We start from the raw sequence: 21917 nt of genomic DNA, 5'->3' as shown, positions 1-21917 counted from the left end.
AGATAGACAAACTCAAAACATTGCTTGCAAAATGGATCATCTGTGTGTTAAGATCATTCAAATTTTTTAAAATATAGATTTCACATTTTTCATACATTTGGCCTTTCTATGAAAGGTATGTTTTGTTTATATCAAATAACCATAAGAAATGTATATTCGTAACAAAATGTATTTTGAACAGGATTTTGAGTCTTTGAGTCTTTCAAAGACTCATTTGGGTTACTTAGTGAGACGTTTTCCAGCTTCTTTGTACAGGTTTCTTTCTGACTGGCAAAAAAAAAAAAAAAAAACTATATTTCCTGCACTGTGTAGACGCTTTGTTATAGCACAATGGAGTCTTACTGGCTGTTTGAAATAATAATAAATTATTAGTTTCATTTATATAGTGTTTTTCTTAGCACAAAATACGCTTTAAATTATGAAGGGGATCTCCTCATCCCCCACCAGTGTGCAGCATCAGTCTTCATGATGCGACGGCAGCCATAGTGTGCTTTCAGAGGCAGGACCGCATTAAGACAGTGTGTTGCCCCTGGGCATTATACCTCAAATGTCCAACTACAGTTTTTTCAGACTATAAGTCGCACCTAAGTTTAAGTCGCATCAGTCGAAAAATACGTCCTGACAAGGAAAAAAACATATATACGTCACACTGGACTTGCATTTATTTAGAACCAAGAACCAAGAGAAAACATAACCGTCTACAGGATCACTGAGCAGCATAGAGCGCCCTCTCGCGGCTGGAGACGGTAATGTTTTAACTTTAGCGAGAGTACAGTCAATCGCTTCTGTGTCATTGTCGTCCTGAGCTCATTTTTCACTCGTTTTAAAAAAAAACATTCGATCCCTGGAACATTTTGAACTGTAGCTATTTTTTGAATTGTAGTCTTTCTTTAACTTTCTTTTTGCAAAACCACTCAATTGACGTCTGTCCACTTTGATTCATTTTCTGTAGCCGTTAAAAAAATATACACATTTGCGCGTACTTGTTGTGGACCAACTCAACTCTGACAGGGACGGGGGGGACTGATAGCGGTCATGTAATCTTTATTTATTTATAATTTATTATTATTATTATTATTATTATTATTGTTAAGTTCGTTTTCATAAACGAGTTATGTATGGTCTTTTAAGAATTTCAAGTTAATAATAAAACAATTTACGAAAAATATTTTTAAAGCTTGTGTCATGTGGTGCCCCCCTAGTGGTTGTGAATGGTTGGTGCCCCTGGTCACTGGCCCAAGTGCCCTTATGGATAATCAGGTGTCCTGACATTTTATCCTACCTTGTCAGATTTTCCTACCCGGGTTTACTGCGCACGCGCACATCAATATCGCGTCCTTTGTCTCATGCTAAACAACGATATTTAATGTATCTGCATTACTGTAAGGGTAGGTTTAGGGTTGGGGTAGGTGTAGACTTTGATAAAAACGCAATCTAATTGGTAGAAAATAATATTTATTGTTGGTTTCCTGTAGCTGTATCCCTTCTAGCTACAACCGCGAATAACACATAATTAATGTATTTGCAGTACTGTAAGGGTATGATTTCGTTGTGGAATTGTACTACCCACTGTTTTAGTGTGAGGTAGGAAAATCTGACAGCGTAGGACAAATCGACAGAACATCTGTTCAGAGGTCTTATGAAAAGCAATGTCTCGTCAAACCATTGTGAAAATGAAACAAGAAAACTGATTTCTGTTAATTGAGGGAAATTGTTCCAGTAATCCCCTGTATAATGGAGGGGAGGGAGGGAGCGACTGAATAAATGCAGTGATTTCAAGGAAAAGGAAAGTGAAAGGAGAATCGCAATGTGTGCTCAAGTCTGGCTTGATTTGAATTGGATCGGATCAGGGGCAAAAAAACTAAAAAAACAATCAAGGACATCCCTATATAAAACAAACACTTTGGCCTATAATAGCCTACTATACAGAAATGGATTAAAGCAGTCAAATGTAAAACTAAAACACTGCATAGACTTCACCATTTATGAACAATATTTAGTGAGGAGCAGTGAATAATTTTCTCCTTTTCTGTTGTTGTTTGATTAACATTTCCGACAGACAGCAGCTGGTTTACAGTAGAAGTATAGTACATTATTGTCCTCGAGAGTCAAGTCAAGTCACCTTTATTTATATAGCGCTTTAAACAAAATTCATTGCGTCAAAGCAACTGAACAACATTCATTTGGAAAACAGTTTCTCAATAATGCAAAATGATAGTTAAAGGCAGTTCATCATTGAATTCAGTGATGTCTTCTCTGTTCAGTTTAAATAGCGTCTGTGCATTTATTTGCAATCAAGTCAATGATATCGCTGTAGATGAAGTGACCCCAACTAAGCAAGCCAGAGGCGACAGCGGCAAGGAACCGAAACTCCATCTGTGACAGAATGGAGAAAAAACCTTGGGAGAAACCAGGCTCAGTTGGGGGGTCAGTTCTCCTCTGACCAGACGAAACCAGTAGTTCAATTCCAGACTGCAGCAAAGTCAGATTGTGCAGAAGAATCATCTGTTTCCTGTGGTCTTGTCCTGGTGGTCCTCTGAGACAAGGTCTTTACAGGGGATCTGTATCTGGGGCTCTAGTTGTCCTGGTCTCCGCTGTCTTTCAGGGCAGTAGAGGTCCTTTCTAGGTGCTGATCCACCATCTGGTCTGGATACGTACTGGATCCGGGTGACTGCAGTGACCCTCTGATCTGGACACAGACTGGATCTGGTGGCCACGGTGACCTCGGAACAAGAGAGAAACAGACAAATATTAGCGTAGATGCCATTCTTCTAATGATGTAGAAAGTACGGTGTTATGTGAAGTGTTCCCGGAACTGTTAAAGGCAGTTCAATGATGAACTGCCTTTAACTATTGATCCAAGATGGCGGCGCGTCCACACGCAGCGGCTTCTCTCTGTCCCGACAGAACGGTGTTTTCGTGTTTTTTATCTTGTGAGTCACAGTGTTTTTGCACGTTGTCGTCGCGTCTACCCGTCTGTAAGCGCAAATACAGTCGCGAGTTTCTGCTCGATGTCGGCAGAACCGCATTTTTACAGTTAAACTCCGCGCAAGCGGAACAGCTGCGGGATCTCGATCTGCTACAGAGGCCTTCACCATCATCGACCCCCACTACTGCATCTCGCCCGCAGCGGAGGCGCCACAAGCGGCGTGAGAGGAAGCAGAAGAGGGGGAAGCGCGGAGGTATCCGGGCTAGGCTAACGGCTAACCCACACAAGCCATCTGTCCCAACCATCGTACTGGCTAACGTATGCTCGTTGGACAATAAACTGGACTACATTCGTTTACTACGCTCAACTCAGAGGACTGTAAGAGACTGTTGTGTTTTTGTGTTCACGGAAACATGGCTCAGCAACAGCGTTCCAGATGGCGCTATTCAGCTCGACCAGCTGACGTGCTATCGAGCGGACAGAGCTCTCGTTGCGGGAGGAAAAACCCGCGGCGGCGGGCTTTGTGTTTACATCAATGACGCGTGGTGCCGCGATACTGTTGTGATCAGCAAACACTGCTCAACCCTGGTGGAGTTTATGATTATTAAGTGCCGGCCGTTCTATCTGCTGAGGGAATATACTGCTATACTGCTCATTTCAGTGTACATTCCCCCATTCAACATCACCAGCAACAGGAACGACGCACTTAATGAACTGTACCAACACATCAGTGAGCAGCAGACAGCACACCCGGATGCTTTTCTCATCATAGCTGGGGATTTCACCCATGCTGACCTTAAGAGTGTGTTTCCAAAAATACACCAGCACATCAACTTTCCAACACGAGGTAATAACATTTTGGACTTTGTTTACACCACACAGAGAGGAGCTTACAAAGCCCTCCCCCTCCCCCACCTCGGAGCCTCAGACCACATCACTGTTATGCTAATGCCTGCATACAGACCACTCATTAAAGTCGCCAAACCAGTTCACAAACAGATTAAAGTGTGGTCAGAAGGATCATCAGAGATTCTTCAGGACTGCTTCAACACAACTGACTGGGACATGTTTAAACAGGCTGCCACATGCAATAACACCACTGACCTCCAGGAGTACTCAGAGACTGTTACTGCCTACATCAATAAGTGTATTGATGATGTAACGATCACAAAAACTATCACTGTCCGGGCCAACCAGAAGCCATGGATGACGGGGGAGGTCTACAGACTCCTGAAGACACGGAACACTGCCTTCAGAGCTGGAGATGAGGTGGGCCTGTGTACAGCTAGGGCCAACCTGTCCCGCGGCATCAGAGAGGCTAAGAGACAGCACTCCAGGAGGATAGCTCACCAATTCAGCGACAGCAGAGACACTAGGAGCCTGTGGCAGGGGATACAGACCATTACGGACTACAAGCCCCCACCACGGACCTGTGACAACAACATCTCTCTGCTGAACGAGCTGAACACCTTCTTCGCTCGTTTTGAGCAACAAAACAGCACCACTGCACAGAAGACTCCACCTCCTCCCGGCGACCAGGTGATGACTCTGACCCCAGACAGCGTGAGGAGATCCTTCAGCAGGATCAATGCCCGCAAAGCTCTGGGTCCTGACAACATCCCTGGGCGTGCACTGAAAGACTGTGCAGCAGAACTCACTGATGTCTTCACAGACATTTTTAACATCTCACTGAGTCAGGCTGTTGTTCCCACATGCTTTAAAACTACCACTATCATCCCAGTCCCGAAGAAGCCATCTCCATCCTGCTTCAATGACTACCGTCCTGTTGAACTTACCCCCATCCTCATGAAGTGCTTTGAACGGCTAGTCATGCACCACATCTAGTCTGCCCTCCCCCCCTCGCTCCCTCCCTCCCTCCCTCCCTGGACCCCTTCCAGTTTGCATATCGGTCCAACCGGTCGACCGATGATGCCATCTCCACTGCCGTCCACTCAGCACTCACCCATCTGGAAAAAAAGGACTCTTATGTCAGAATGCTGTTCATAGACTTCAGTTCAGCATTCAACACAATCATCCCTCAACAGCTCATCTACAAGCTGAGTCAGCTGGGGCTCAACACTTCGCTGTGCAACTGGCTGTTGGACTTTCTGACTGGAAGACCTCAGGCAGTACGGGTCGGCAGCAACACATCCAGCACCATCACACTGAACACTGGGGCCCCCCAAGGATGTGTGCTGAGCCCCCTCCTCTTCACTCTGCTGACCCATGACTGCACACCGTCACACAGCTCCAACCTCTTCATTAAGTTTGCAGATGACACGACGGTGGTGGGTCTCATTAGCAACAAAGATGGGACAAACTACAGGAGCGAGGTGAGCCGCCTGGCTGGGTGGTGCAGTGACAACAATCTCTCTCTGAACGTGGAGAAGACAAAGGAGATTGTTGTTGACTTCAGGAGAGCACACACTCAGCACGTTCCTCTGACCATCAACGGTGCGACTGTGGAGAGAGTGAGCAGCACCAAGTTCCTGGGTGTGCACATCACAGAGGACCTCTCCTGGACTGAAAACACCGCAGCACTGGCCAAGAAATCACAACAGCGTCTCTACGTCCTCCGCAAACTGAGGAGAGCCAGAGCCCCACCCCCATCATGTACACATTCTACAGAGGCACCATCGAGAGCATCCTGTCGAGCTGCATCACTGTGTGGTATGGCGCCTGCAACGCGTCCTGCCGAAAGACTCTACAACACATGGTGAGAGCAGCTGAGAAGATCATTGGTGTCTCTCTACCCTCCCTCCAGGACATTTATGGAACACGTCTCACCCGCAAAGCCCTCTGCATCACAGGTGATCCCACCCACCCATCACACAGCTTCTTCAGCCTGCTACCATCAGGGAGGAGAATGCGGAGTCTCCAGGCCAGGACCAGCAGACTGAAGGACAGATTCATCCACCAGGCTGTCAGGAAGCTGAACTCCCTCCCGAACCTGCCCCCCCTCCCCTCTTCTTCCCCAGGCACCACTGAACTATGAACCCCCCCCCCCACTAATTATATGATGACATGCACGAGTCACTTGTGCAGCATTGTTCTGCTCACTCACCGCTCACTACCTCATTCGGCATGGAACTACCTCATCAGTCAGTTAAATAACTGCTCTTGGTCACTTGTCACTTTAATCAGACTTAAGATATTTTTAATAAGTGATTTTTTTGCACTAAAAAATCTTTTAACTGCACTGTTGTTCACTTCATTGATTTGCACTATATCTGTCATTTACCTTGCGCTGCTTTATTTAACTTTATTTTTAACTTTTATTTTTATTATGTCTTTTTTTATAATTCCCTTATTGTATAATTGTATCTACATTTTATATTTGATCTAGTTATTTTTTTTTAGGCTTTAATGTTAATGTTATCTGTATGCACCGGGGTCTGAGAGTAACGCAATTTCGATTCTCTGTATGTATGTACTGTACATGTGGAAATTGACAATAAAGCAGACTTGAACTTGAACTTGAACTTGAACTTCCGGTTTACCTAATTAATGCAGCCTAAAAAATCTTTTAACGGATTTGGATATTAAAAGCATATTAGTATCTTATGTGTATGCCAGGTTAAAGAGATGGGTCTTTAATCTAGATTTAAACTGCAAGAGTGTGTCTGCCTCCCGAACAATGTTAGGTAGGTTATTCCAGAGTTTAGGCGCCAAATAGGAAAAGGACCTGCCGCCCGCAGTTGATTTTGATATTCTAGGTATTATCAAATTGCCTGAGTTTTGAGAACGTAACGAACGTAGAGGAGTATAATGTAAAAGGAGCTCATTCAAATACTGAGGTGCTAAACCATTCAGGGTTTTATAAGTAATAAGCAATATTTTAAAATCTATACAATGTTTGATAGGGAGCCAGTGCAGTGTTGAGAGGACCGGGCTAATATGGTCATACTTCCTGGTTCTAGTAAGAACTCTTGCTGCTGCATTTTGGACTAGCTGTAGTTTGTTTACTAAGCGTGCAGAACAACCACCCAATAAAGCATTACAATAGTCTAACCTTGAGGTCATAAACGCATGGATTAACATTTCTGCATTTGACATCGAGAGCATAGGCCATAATTTAGATATATTTTTGAGAGGAACACTTCTGTACTACGTTGCTCAAGACATACAATAAACAAATACAGTTTGCAATTTTCTTATCCCTACTCTTAACCATTATTCCACACTAGTTTAGTGTTTCTTTTTAAATCATTACTTGATTAAAAACCTTAATGTATACAGGTAATAGTATGTTTTTTTTTTTTAATTAGTAAAAAGATATGGATAAAGTAATTTTCAAATAATAAATAGATAATTCTGCAGGTTATGTATTTATCCAGTACAATCACCGGTCGCCTGAGGGGGCTATATGCCATCGAGTGCAAAAGTTCAGGCCCCAGTATGCTCTTGTAGTCTGCAACAGTAACCTTCTCAAAACAGTAGTGTTTCTCACTGCTGGCCATTAGGAGGCGCTCTTTGGTTCCTAGTGTCCTTCAGAGCTTGTCTTCATGCTAGGTTTGACACTGTGCTCATCAGCACCTCTACAATGTAGGGGTTGAACGACTTCAGATTTTTTTAAGTCGACTTTAAATGTGATGAAAGTCGAGTCGAAGTCGACTAGTCGCTGATGACATCATTAATGGACAAATAAGTCTGGAGCTGTGAAAAACACCTTGTGCACAGCTATGGTATATGACACAGTGCTGCCCACATGGCTATTGCTTCTATAACAGCTCATTTTTATCAGTTATTTTGCCTTTGGATCATTTTATTTCTCACAGATTTCTGCTTGTTCTAAATCAGATACAGATAAAGACCTTTCAGAGTATACATTTATTTGTCATTTTAAGTGTTTGGAAATGGCGTAAATGAGGAAGTCCTTCAAAGATTTCTTATCCTGTTGCGCCCTCTATAGGACCAGCGACTAGTTGACATCAAGCATGAAGCGTCATGGCAGACCATTAAAGTCGAATAGTTGACTAGTCGATCAGTCTGTGCATCATGTATCATGGTGACTGTATAGTTCCCATGGTCATTGTTTGTAAAGGTGCATTATGGTATGTGTTTCCAGACTAGTTCAGTTTTAAGTGTCAGCTCTCCACACTGTGCTGCTCTGAGACATTTGTTTTCCTCAGCAGTATAGTGATCTCATCTGAAGATCCGTGGACATGGCATTGTGATTAAGGTATGATGCTTTTATGGTGATTGTTACAGTAGGCTACTTTTGGTGTTTGAAACTTGTGGCTCTGAGGAAAAGATTTATGTTAATATTCTTCAGATTCTCCTTTTGTGTTGTAAAAACAAGCATAGCCTTTAAAGGTTTAAATTTATATAAATTTATAAATAATTTTTAGCTTCGCCTTTAATAACTCATTTTCTGAGGTCCTCTGAAATCTTTTACCAGCAGCTAGTAAACATTTTTGTATTTTTATTTTTTCATGACGGTAGATCAAACAATGCAAAAGTGTGTGTGTGTTTGAAACATTCTTTATTTTTAATATCAGATTACATTTTTAAACAGTTCATGCTGAAATCTGAAGGGTTCAGGCGTCTTCCACATTAATGACATGAATGCTGAATCACTGTGATTACTACCAAGGAGGAAAAAAGTGCACTTCCATAATGTACTTAGTGCTCATTTTCACACACCAATTTTGAACTTAATATACAAAAAATTCAACTGTGCTATTTTTGGTCACAATAAATATGAATAAAAATGTGCTTTTAACGTACTAAACTTTCTCAGTAATAATAATAATAAGAAAAGTATTTAGTTACAACTTGTACATTTGAGAGTACTAGAGTATATTAAAAAAATATGGTTTCAAGTGTACTTCAAGTGGAAACTAAACACTTTTTTAAACACAGAGGTAATATTTTAAAAGCACATTTAATTCATATTAATGGTGTCCCAAAATAGCACAGTACACTTAAAAAGGACTAAAAAAATAATTTTTACAAAATTAGTGTGTGAAAATAGAGCACATTAAGTATATTGTGGAAGTGCACTTTTTTTTCTCCGGGGTTTGACCACAAAATAAGCATTTATGTGTAAGACATAATAAAAGACAGTTGTGGAATGATATTTTAATTATTCACAATTAGGTATTTTTAACAAGTAGTAATCAATTACAGGATACAAAAAGATAACTTTCCTTTTTGATGAACCTAATAATCCTTTGTTGTGTATCAAAACCAGAAGAACGAATGGTGTTTATATTTACTGGAAATGTTTCCATGTATATCTATGTTAGAGCTCTCAGGAGAGAGAAAAGGCCTTAATCCAGCTAATCTGTAATCTCCTCTCCAACAAACCCACTGTGTGTGTTCAGATCAGCAGTGGACGGCTCGGAGTGTGTGCCGCTGTCGCCTGCTCTCATAGACACTGTGATTGTCCTGTGAAAACACACAAAACAAACATAGTAGGAAAACTCAAGAAAGGAATCAAAAACCAAATGGTGTTAGAAAACTTTTAGAAACAGTGACACTGATCTGTCAAAGCCTTGTCTGTCTACAAAATGTCTAAACGGCTTTGAAACTTGAAGGTTAGTTGAATACTTTAAGCTTTACAGTATACTTTATTAGGGGCTGACAGCTAGTGCTAGTTACTGTATCTGCTCTTAATGTAGGCCATCAGGACAGGTGAGTCAGTAGATCTCTCAGCTCAGGGCTCCAGACAGGTGCACTGGTGCTAATCTACAGGGATTGAGTTGAGCCTCTCTCAGATTAACACTGCTGATGTGATTAACATGAAAAGAGTTCTCCAGACTCACAAACCCTCATTTCAGACATTTTCTGTCATATAAGACTTGTGCTATGAAATAAATACGTGAGCAATTCTCCTTTCATTAAAACTTCCCCATCTTTATTTTTCTTGTCATCTCAGAGAGCCTCTTATTGTTGTTGCTGTTGACATGGTGTCATTGTAACCTGTGATTATGACAATTCCAGTCATAACAGATTCCTTCAGTTCTTCTGGCTTTCTGCAGGTTATTCCCCTTGATTAACATCACTTTCATATGAAGTTGAAATATTAAAAGTTTGATGGTTTACATGCAGTTACACATAATTTTTCTTTTTTCTCAGAAACCTTTGAAAGATTGAGGTTGACAGACAAAGACATTATCAGTTCTACAAAGAGTCATCGTGCTTTCATGACGGGTCACAATGTTCAGTAAATAGTTATATTGGCAAACATTAGTAGTTGGAATATACATTCCTTCTAGCAAGAAATACAGTTGGCTAACTGCAGTTACTCTACACTGTTTACAGTTTCCAGGCAATATGATAAATGTACATTATAATATAAAATATGTTTTACAGGTGTGAGGTTGGCAGCACAAACACAACTCATTCAAACAGAATTTATATTAAAAATGACTAGTTTATGTTCACAGAAACACATAAATTCTATAGAAAAGTCTATGTGTGGGAAACACTGGATTCTTAACATTGTAAATGGTGATGGGTGGATGAAGGTGGTTCAGATTTTAAATGATTTAATTTACAGGCTCGGTCATCATCCACTATTTTTGTATCAGGTGCATCTGTTGCATCTGTTTTGTAGGCCACCTGCTGCACTCAATCCTTGAACTATTCAGATCTATATCATGCCATACATTTGCTATGTATTGTATCACATGTGACAGATACTTACCCCTCACTGGTCAATGGTCTGACATCATCGTCCTGGCCCTGTTGTTTTTTGGCATTAGGCAATGACAGTGGCTGCTCCCTTTGGGATGACCTTTTACCCGATGGACTGTGTCCCATAAGAGAAGGTTGAAGACAAGTAGTTGGCAGTCTACCTCTGGCAGGTTCTCCCCATGGCCGAGGTAAAGTAGACGTACATGAATGTGTCCATGTGTGAGGGTGGAATTTGTTCTCCTGACAGAACACAGCCCGAGCTTCAAAAAATGATTGTGACCCAGAAACAGGAATGTTGTTTTCTTCAGCCATTGCAGATCTGCGTATACTTGAGGTGGCAGATGTTGTGGATGGAGTCCACTTCCCACTAGGGGGGCTGGTTGTGGATGGAGGACTTGGCACTGTGTGGTGCACAGTGAGACATGAGGTTGGAAGCTGTGCCCTCGAGAAAGGTGGAGTTGTTGGGTGAAAACCTTTTGCTTGAATACTTGCAGTCTCACCCTCATTGTGGTTTTCACATTCTTGATAAGGCGTGGAACCATGCAAACCTGCATTAGCTGGGGATGTTCTTGCAGAAGATTCCACAGGCAGATGAACAGCTTTGTGACAATTCTGGTCAAGGGTGTGTGCTGAATCTCTTTCAGAATTCACCTCAATCACTTTTTTGTATTTCTGTTCAATGCATGAACCCGGCAAAGCATATTGCTTCACAGGCCGAGTCGTTGAGAAGCTCATGGAGCCTTGCTGCGTACTTGTCTGGTTGGAGAGCACAGTCAGTTTTTGCGTTGAAGTACAGAGTCTTTGTCCTCTGCACTGCACATTGTGAGCTCTCTCTTCAGTGGGCAACCCTAAACTGCTCTCAAATGAGTTGTCCATAAGCATCTCTGGGGGTGGAGGTGGGAGGCTGTCTATGTCCAGTTGCTCAGGTCTGGGCTGAAGCGGATGGATGCTACTCTTGATATTCCTGCTGGTGGTAAGTGCTCCTCTGCTGTTCTGTAGCAGTGGGAGAGTGCTTTTCTTGCTGGCCCTGACTCTTGTTGGTTTTTGGTCTAAAGGACTTTGTCTTGAACTGTCCTCCACCCCTTGGCTAAAAGTATTAATAAGCCTCTTGACAGCATTTCGCCCAGGTGGTTCTGGAGTAAACTTTGGAGGAGAGCTTGGTGGCATTGCCCTGAAAGGCCCTTTGCTGCCATATTGGAGCCCATAGTACCACGCTGTGCACTGTCCTCCTGATGCACTTCTTCTAATCTTTGTCCAAACATGACCCCCATGTACACTTTCTTCTGACAAGTTATTTTTTCTTCTCCAGTGAGGGGTTTGCTTGTTCCTTGGGTTTTCTTGTTGCTGATTTGGATCTGATCCTTCTGCTTTGCTACACAGACACTCAGCGGATTGTGAACGCTTTGGTCCCCTTAAATGCCGGTACTTAAGTTTCACCTGAAAAGTATTGTCTGCAGTTTTGGGACGTCTGATTTTTCTGGTCTTGACCTGGTCTTGCTTTTGAAGACTACCCTGAACTGGAGGATGGGTGGATTCTGGCTCAGAAGACACACACATTGTTCCCCTCGTCTGGTCGGTCAACCTACCACTGACTTCATTCTCAAGTTCTGCATCCTCCTCCTCATCGTCAACCTCCTCATCATCATCATCATTGTCTGTAACCTCCTGGTTGGTGTTAAAGAACGGCTGGTCAGGAGAGCAACTGGTGGTAAAGACAGATATTATTCCAGTGTTTTCTCCAGACCCAGAGCTTCCTCTGTTTTGACGGAGACGCTCCGAGCCATTCTGAGACTCATTGTCTGCACCTATGCCACTGTCCTCACTGTGAAGAGCAGAATCTTCTGGACATGGTTTCCTCAGAGCAGCAGCTTCCACATGGGACAAGACCTGCTTCAAGCGCTCCTCAGCCGCATGCTTAGCAAGCAACTTCTCTCCTAATGTCTGAGACAGAGACCCATAGTACTCAGATAGTTCCTGTAAGGCTGAGTCACTCAGGCACTTCACAGAGTCTCCTACAGAGATCATTTTAGCTGTGGAGTGAAGAAGCATATGCTGCAGCAGTTCAGAAGGAAGCTGGGAGAGGTTTAGTTCATTGCTGGGTTTGGTTGTTGTAGGTGGATAGTCTTTAAGTGAAGCGGGCCATGTCATGTTGTGTCCGTGTTCCCTCAGTAGCTGCTCACCCTCAGAGGCCATTTCCTCCAAAGCCTGGTTGATCTCTTCATAGTGCAAGACTAGTGATACTGCTGTGGTCTGTACAGAGAGATGGGTCTGAGCAGCCTGGCTCAAGAGCCCTAAAAGAGATTCATATTTTGATATGCTGGGATTCAGGTACGCATAGGCTGCCTGGTGGGCTTTCAGTATGAACTCTGCCTTTGACTGCATGTAGGAATTTTTTCTCAGTCTGTGTTTCCTTTGCTTCCTCCGCTTTCCTTGGTTAACTTTTGTCCTTATTTTCTCAGTTCCTTCTCTCTGGTTTTCTAAGAGACCCTCTTGTGCACTTTGTCCATCCTGAGTGCGGAACACATCTAGCATCTGCTCAGTAGCATCGTCTTTGACTGTCACAGTGGAATCAAAAACTACATCAACTACTGTGGATCTCTTACCTTGCACATATTTTTCATTTTCTTGTACCTCAGTTGGTGTTAGTCCTTCTGTAGCTGAGCTTATCTCTGCTTTGATTACAAGTTGTGCCCCATCAGAAAGCAGTTCTGCATTCTTGTTTTCTGGTGATGCAGACAGTGTAGTTTTTTTACTGAAAAGTTGACCTCTAGAGGGAGAGCAGCCCATGTTGATGGGAATAACCTATTCCTTTTTATCAGTTTTATCGACTGCAGGTTTAAAAGTGTTGTGTCAGAAATCCTCAACTTGGTTTTTGTTTGCGCACCTTACCAATTGTCCTTAAAATCCTTAACTGTCAGAGTCCCACAGTTCCTATCCTACTCTTTTTCTTTGACCGTTTTCGATTTACCACTGACCAGTTGATGTTTTGTATGCCATAGAGAGCCCAAGATTGAGAAACAGGACTGAAGCTTCCAGTCTTTCCCACATGAACATATGGTAACGCTACAGGAATAAAGCACATGCGCTTTATTTAAGACCATAAGCTCATCTTGCTAATAAGATTACCTCGTAGCCTACTCCTGGTGAATTCTGGATGAATTATCAGTATGTGAGTGTTATAATCAAAATTTATTGTAAAAATGTGAAGTGACTTCAGTAGTTTTTTCTAAAGTGGTTACCATATTCATAAAAAAAAGTTTAAGTCACTGTTTCAATGTAGTTTCTATGCTTTTAACAAACAGCAGTAGTACAGATTAAATTAAGTTCAGAATGGCTTGGAGCTGGAGCATTTCAAGTTGTTTACTTCTGACTGAAATCACCCTGGACCAGTAATGTATGCAATCTGCTGGCAATGGCAAGGATTTAAACAGAATGATCCAGCAGACACTGATAACAGCAATAAAGTTCAAAACTCAAATTAGTCTGTATTGTTTATTAAATGTAAAGACACTGTACAAAAATAAGTCTGCTATATCTGTGCCCAAGGGTGTAACTTTGGGTCTACCATTGGGGGGGTTAAACTCGCGGCATATGAATATTTTTTCTTGTGTAAAAGGTAACATGCTAATTTACATTACAGATTATTTAAAATATGATACTATCTTTCTTGCTGGCAAATGAAATTACATTCTGAATATTTCATATTATTTTAATCTGAATGATGTTATGATATTGAGGGGGTTATATTAGTTGGATCTGATTTTTGGGGGGGTCATGACCCCCGTAACCCCCCTGCAAATTACGCGCATGTCTGTGCCATGGACCAGATGAAGCAACGGTGGTGTGAGTGGGGTTGATAATTTTTGTTATTACAAGAAATAAAGTAATTTAGCAGTATTCCAGAAAATTTGTCACATAGTCCTTCACAGAATAAAGCAAAACAAAGCAAAGGGGAAATCTTATCAAAGGATGATGTTAACACATAACCATACACTCATTCGTATAGTCAAACAAACAAACAAACAACAACACACACACGCACAAAAACCCAAAATATAATATAATGATATTAACCCTAAATCAGGCAACGTTACCCACGAGTCACATAGTTTTTATTGTCTTTTTTTGGGGCCTAAGAACAATTTTTTAATTAAATCCTTTTATCATTTATCAATGCCTGGTTTGTCTCAAGTATGCTGGTCACATGATTTGCTTCAAGTTTTCAGTGGTATATTAGTCAGACTGATCTAAATCCAACATGGCTGCCAGTTGTGGAGAACATTCCAATTTTCAGGTAGTTAATTATATATTGAACTTACTTTTCTTTTGGAAAAAAAAATATATTACTGCTAACATTAATTCTGAACATTGTCTTAGGGTGCTGAAGAAAAACATTTAGTCATATGTTGTTTATGTTGTTATTTAGCACGTTTTGAAATGTATGTGACTCCTGAGTCATGTTGCCTGTTTAGGGTATAAAAAAGAGAATATTGAGTATTTTGAGAATATATGTAACATTACACTAAATTTAAATGGTTGTAATTTAAGAATATTTTGGAATATAGACATAAGTTTGGTCTTGTTAAAAAAAAAAAAGTAAAAGTAAAAGTAAAAAAAAAGTAACTTCAAAAAATGAGGAGCTTGGTAAAATAAATGAACCCCAATTAAGCCCATTCATCCTGTGAAAACCATTTTGGTATCGGACATTGCTTTGTCATGGAAATGGTACTTTAAAATCTAATGGCGGTCACCTCCACCTTAGTGGGCAGGGTCAAGTGTCATAAAACATAATGCATTACGGTCTTCTAGAACCAAAACTTTTTATAATCTTGGCAACAAACATATCATTGGAAAGGTCTCAATGAAAGGGAAATCATGAGTCTCATGATTTCATATTTGGTGGTTATTTTGAGATAGAAGTAAAACTCACAGAGAAATCTAGAGAAAAATATAACTAAGCAAAGAGTACCATTTTTATGGTAATGATTTCAAAATGTTTTTCACAGGCTGAATCTTGAGTTTGTAAGCTTTTGAATGATATATATATATAATTTATCAACATTACATCAGGTAAAGTATAGGATATAATTGTTTTAAGCATGCAGTGGCAAGTAGGCCAGTAAAAGTTAACAGATTAATGACTTGGTCCTTTTTTATACCCTAATCAGGCAACGTGAACTGGGAGTCACAACTCATAAAATCCAAAATATATCAAATATTTCAAAAGTTATTTGGGATATGTTTTACTTAAGCTCAGATGATGTAAAAAATGACATGAAAATATCATTTTCCACTCTTGCCTGTTTAAGGGTTAAGTAAAGACCAATTTATACAAAAGGGTTTTTAAAAGTTCCTTAAAACTCCAAGGGATGTTGTTCCAAAATCTAGGTGCCCAAACAGCAAATGCTAAACCTCCCTTAGTTTCTGGTTTAGACTTTGAAATGAACATTTATTATTATTATTCTTTTTTATTTGACAATCATAAAGACATTGATAATATGTTTGGAGACACTCATTCTGAAATAGAGGGAAGGTCTACAATGCAAATCTTGTAATCTTGTAAATGTAATGACTAAAATGGTTATATCTATTTTATATTGAATTGGTAGCCAATCAGGCTAATCTGGGGTAATATGGGTGTTATGAAGAGTTTGGGGCTGAGGTTTAAGTAAGGAAAGTGTAGACATATGTACAATGTATATCAAGCTATAATGATATAAAAACCCGTAAAAACCTTTCCAGATCTTCAATATTTACAAACCCTTATTATTATTATTTTTTTTTTTTTGTAAAAGAAAAATACAGGATTCAACTACTTTTTTATACATGCACATCTATAGACAAATTAAAAAAGAAAAAAGAAAAAGTAAAGAAAGGCTAATATTAAATTTGATGTGAGCTTGTTAATAATTTCGGCTGAAAAAATGCAATGTTTATGTTAGGTTACATTTTATTTGATTTATCACGATAACAAATTTAGCTGGATGATAAATTGTCCAAGAATTTTCGTGATTAACGATAATATTGTTGTTCTAAGACCAGTTTCAACTAATATAATGATATATTTTCAAAGATCAATTAACTTTTATTTCTAAAGAATATTTAACACTGAAAACGGAAAACATTTTAAATATCCACAATAAATGAACAACCAAAAACAATAAATAAAACTGAACTGAAAATAAAACAAAATTGCACTTCAACAAATATTAAACATTAGGCCCAGACATAAATAGTGCCAGTTAGGACCTTTTTAAACAAACAAGCAAGCAAACAAACAAAGCCTCAACAGGCCATAAGCAAAAAAGAGAGAGAGAGAGATTTTATGGCAGATTCCGAGCAAGAAATACCAACATGTTGACTTTGTGCAGCTTAAAATTACCCAGCCGGCATTTCAACGTTGAAACCACGTCAGGTACCATGGTTGAATCAACTTCATGGTTGATTTTGCAAATTGGATCAACGTTGATATAGTCACACAGGAATGTACTTACCTCATGGAAATGTGTATATATACAGTCATCACAATGAAATGGAATATTATATCAATTTGCCTTTTTATTTTAATTTTAACATATAGATAAATTGAATATAGATCAAAGATTACCTGTTAGATTTACCCAAATCGAATTATATTTTATGTTTAACCACTAAAGAGACATCAGAGCCAGCGGCACACATCAGAAGATCTATCTGAGTTGAGAGTGCACTAGGCGGATACATGATGACGGAGCTCACTGTCTCTGAGATCGGCCAAACACATTTTTAAATAGGCGCTGTCTTTATAAATAAACCACATATTTCAGTTTTAAGTGACTACATTCTCATCTGAAATACTTTTAAAATTATATTTCAAGACACAATAACCATAATGTTTTGAAAATGATCCGAATAAATGGTGGTTGAAATCACAATGCTGCGTGAACTCAACCAATCAGGATGTTAAGTCCCGCCCTGAAAGTTCTGGAACTTTGAAAAAGTACTACCTCGCAAGCAGGGACTTTATATTATGTTTAAATAAAAATGACAAGAGGCTGTGATGTTGGATACCCTGTTTCATTTTATTGTAAATATATAGCGAACAAAACTGCAATAGCAAAGGAAAGCTGAAAGATGTTATCAAGTCTGCTGCTGTTTGCAGAATTAAGTCATCGCAGACATCACATTCCCAAGTCAGATGTGCAAAGTCTGAACTACAGAGGATGCACATCCAAAATCAGCTTACTTTGTATTGAGAAATACATGCAGACCTACGTCACCAGTCTATTTGCCTAATCTTCCCGGTACTTTACACCGCGGTGGAATCGCAGAAAGCAACAGGTCTGGGGAAAAACGTTCCTGGTACAAATGTTCCGGGTAATTTTCTGTGAAAAATAAAATAAAATTAATAAAATTTAATTGCAGCAATGCACGCCATGAATGTGTTTTGTATGCTGGTATGGAGTATATCACCATTGTTGTGTTTCATAGGCCAAATGTTTATGTCTGTGAGTGTATTAATGATGCAAAAAATGTTTTAAAGTTTTAATAGTGATTGTATTTATGAACTCCCAAACATCAACGTTTAGCATTTGAAGTACAACAACAATATAGTATGTTTTCATAATGGTTATTTAAACCACTACAATGCACTTCTTTGTCTCTTATTAAAGCACACATGTTGATCTGTTTTATCAATACAGCAATTTTTTTCTGAAAATACCTGTAAAAGTAGCAGCTCAATAAAAGTCAAAGGTCAAGAGCCCAACTAAAGTTATAACAAAATGTCTGACAGAAATACTCAATCTTGGTAGTAATAATTGAAGCTGGAAATGCTGTTTGTGGAGTTGTTTAATCAGATCTTGAGAGATTTAATGTCTTTTATCTTCAGCTGTGGCTGAAGAAAGTTGTAGTTTGTGTTTTCCAGTGTTTGTTCACAGCAGGTGTTTGATTGATTGAAAGAATGTTTCAGGAACATCATACTAACCTTTAAATAACATTCTACTAATATTAAGGAAATCAGAAATGTATATGCTTTTGGAATGTTACAAATTAATGTTCCTAGAATGTTGAATTTTAAATCAAAATTAAGTTGAAAAAATGTTTGATAACATTTTATCTGTAATTTGATTCAAAGGTGATAGAACTCAAAGTATAGTGTTATAAATGTCATGTACAGTAAATGTACAATGTAATGTAAATCAAAATAAAAAAAACTTGGATTTACAAATATTAACGACTGCTGAACTGCATAATTGCAGTCTTGTGAAAGGTCATGTTGTGCCAGTTAATATCAGTTGAACAGTGAGGTGTTGCTTTCAAATAACTGCTACACAAAAAACACTGACACAAGATTAGGTTTTCTGAGTTCTGCTGTTGATTATAGTTGGATAGTGTCCCCTTCACTCTTCCTTTTCAACATTTGAAAAATAAAATAAAATAATAAATAAATCCATCAAAATTGCATGCAGTCTTAGGTCATTGTTCTCAAGTAAGTCTATGTGTAACTTCATGGGGAGATTCATATCATATCTTTCATGTTACTAAGGAGCCTAAACACAACAGTTCAAAACCTGAACTGAAATAAAATGTGCAAATGCTATTAAACATCTGAAAACAATTGAGTGGGTGCACAATAAAATAATTTCACTACACGCTCATTTTCCTTCTCCTGGAACATTTTCCCAGAGAAACCGATTATTTGATAAAGACAAAATTTGGAAAATGTTTGTGGCCATATTTTGTCATGTGCATTCATCACAAACATCACAAGATTAAATTATTGAAGTTCCTGTCACATTTTACCAGTGGATATGTCCTCATTAGCATCGTCGTCCCATGATACTATTGTTGACTTGATAAAGTTATATTTGACCAATCTTTCTGGTCTCAGATTGTGTTAAGTTTCTGATTGATGTGCATGAGCTTACAGCAGAGTAAAAAATACAACAGTCTTTGGACTGGGTCCAGGAATGGGATTTTATTTTCTTTAGGTTCTTTAAAAGCAGAACAAAAGAGAATTTAGTGAAGCTGGATATACATGATTCCTCACTCAACAACAGCTGTGAAATTAAAACAAATGTGAGCAGATATGTTTGTGTAACATTTAATATTTTTATCATTGACTTGAATCAAACAAGGAATGTGGCCCAAGCGTTAACTTTCCCATCTAGAAATGTTTAATGTTCTAGGAGTGTTTTCAGCGGCATGTTTTGTTTTAGTTCCCAGAATGTTCTGCTAAAAGGTAGGATAACATTCTCTAAACACATTCTAAAAATGTGTATTGACATTGTTAGAACATTATTCTCTAACATTCTAATAAAGATTCACATCACACTAGATGTGTACTTACATTGCTCAGAAGTCACATTATGGTTGAAAGCAAAAACCCAACCTTTTTTTTATGCCAAGCTCCAGCGTAAATAACACCAAAAACAGCATTACCAGCTTCACTTATAAACCATATTGATTTTATTTATGACATATTTACAAAAGGTCTGATTGAGATTAACAGAGGTTTCAATGTTGATGGTTTATTCAAAATAATAGTTTGGTTTGATGTCACCATCATGGAGATCAGTAGTTAGGTAGTTTAACACACACACATTTTAGTGTTAGTATTTATCATAACTTTGTTATGACAGACAGCGAGCAAAAGGTGTGATCGGGTAATATTGGCTACTTCTCATGTAGTGATCTGATCTCAGCAAAGTCTAATCAATGCTATTAATTTCATATTAGTGACTATAGGAAATATATTTCTAAAGCATAAGATAATTTAGTCAGATAATCTGTATTTACATCTGTACAACTTAAATCACTTTGGAATTCAGAATACTTACACTCACAGAGACATCAAGAATCAGTGAATGAATCTCAACAATGGTGACATGCTTCATGCAGCAATGCATTCTGGGAGCTGTGGATGAGTTTTGCATGATGCAGCCAGAATACACTGCAGCATGAAGTATGTAATGATTGTTGAGATTCATACACTGATTATTGATGTTTGTGTGACAAGCAAGTCTTTATTTATTCAATTCTTCTTTTAACGATCTGATTGAAAGTCTGCTTGTTTTCGGTATGTTAAATCAAGAAATTGTTAAAGTAAACTATGTGCATATAATACCATAGATTAGACTTCTCTGTGGCGATATCTTAATTATCTGCAAACAACCAGCATCATTTAATCACATATTATCTTACTGTTTCTGCCATAACAAACATTGTTACAGCAGCTAAAGAAAATCATTGACAAGTCAAGTGTCAACTAAAGCTAACACTGATCACCATAATGGTGACATCAAACCAAACAATTACTTTTAAACCAGCATCTACATTTAAACCTTTTGTAATTGAACGACAAAAATAATGTCAATCTGGTTTATAATAAGTGAAGTGAATGTTATTTTTGGACTTTAATGAAGTGGGCAAAGGTTGGGTTTTTACTTTCGCTAACTCCCCGCTGCTCTGTATCTTGCTCTCTCATTGGCTGTCGGTCATCGCCAATGTAGTTTTCAGTCAGAACACTTTTCACACAGCATGATTTTTAATCGCTGACAGGTCCAGATATTTAGCATGCCAAATATATCACGAGCATTGGCAACTGATCGGTGATTCTCTCAGATCACATCTTTGCTCACTGACACTGAGTAAATGTCGCTCGCATCAACGAGCAACAATGTGATTTCAGGCATTTGCCTGCTATTTCTCAAAACCTGTTGGTGAGCCAAAAACTGGGCTGAAATCGTGCAGGCAGAACTCAGCTTTAGATGAAATCAACTGAAATAAAAGACATTAAATCTTTTATCTAAAAAAACACTTTTAGAACTAAGGATTATAAAGAAGTTTCAAGTCTGGGATAGACTCATAGACATGAAAAATCAGCATGTAAACCTCAGCAATGGTGACAAACAAGTCTGAATATTTTTCTATTATTTTTGAAAAGAGCAGTAAAAAAAATCACAAAAACCATAACAAATGTGTTTAAATAAACACATTTACAGTAACCAGAGTAGAATTAAAGTAAAAAAAAGTCTAGGGTAAAGAGCCCAACTAAAGCAAATGCTTATCTCCATAATGGTGACTTCAAATGTTATTCTTTTAAATAAACATTAACATATAAACTTCGGTTAATTCTTAATAAGAAATTTTTAGACACATGACAAAAAAAGTCTAGTTAGTAATGTAAAAACTAGTTAGTAATGCATGAAGCTGGTGATGTTGTTTAATTATCTTCTGCTGAGATCTTGAGAAATGTAATGTCTTTTATTTCAGTTGATTTCATCTAAGGCTGAGTCTGAAGTCAGTTGTAGTTCTTGTCTCTCTTTTCTTCAGTAATTCTGTTTGTTAACAGCAGCTGTTC

The 21917-nt window shown here is 38.8% G+C and overlaps 1 protein-coding gene and 1 pseudogene across 1 annotated transcript; one reads left to right on the top strand and one right to left on the bottom strand.

The window, feature by feature from the left end:
- LOC127983832 (uncharacterized) overlaps positions 1 to 21917 on the top strand; it is a 329002-nt pseudogene that overhangs the window by 21714 nt on the left and 285371 nt on the right.
- Positions 8398 to 13669, bottom strand: LOC127983819 (uncharacterized). The gene is made up of 2 exons (XM_052586169.1): positions 10584 to 13669; positions 8398 to 9322 (listed from the first exon to the last, which is right to left on the bottom strand). Exons 1-2 carry the CDS (start codon positions 13358 to 13360, stop codon positions 9214 to 9216), a joined length of 2886 nt encoding a protein of 961 aa, XP_052442129.1. The 5' UTR covers positions 13361 to 13669; the 3' UTR covers positions 8398 to 9213.

The sequence above is a fragment of the Carassius gibelio genome, chromosome B20 (assembly GCF_023724105.1).
Source record: "Carassius gibelio isolate Cgi1373 ecotype wild population from Czech Republic chromosome B20, carGib1.2-hapl.c, whole genome shotgun sequence".
In the NCBI taxonomy this organism is placed as follows: Eukaryota; Metazoa; Chordata; class Actinopteri; order Cypriniformes; family Cyprinidae; genus Carassius; species Carassius gibelio.
Note: the sequence above shows the minus strand (reverse complement) of the source record. Positions and strands in the feature narration are given on the sequence as shown.

What these genes read in the sequence shown, in the direction of transcription:
- LOC127983819 (XM_052586169.1), bottom strand. Translation starts at nt 13,360, where the DNA reads ATGGGCTGCTCTCCCTCTAGAGGTCAACTTTTCAGTAAAAAAACTACA. An exon ending in AGACCATTGACCAGTGAGGG is followed by an intron (nt 9,323 to 10,583) that starts GTAAGTATCTGT and finishes GTGTTTTCACAG; the next exon opens with GACAATCACAGTGTCTATGA.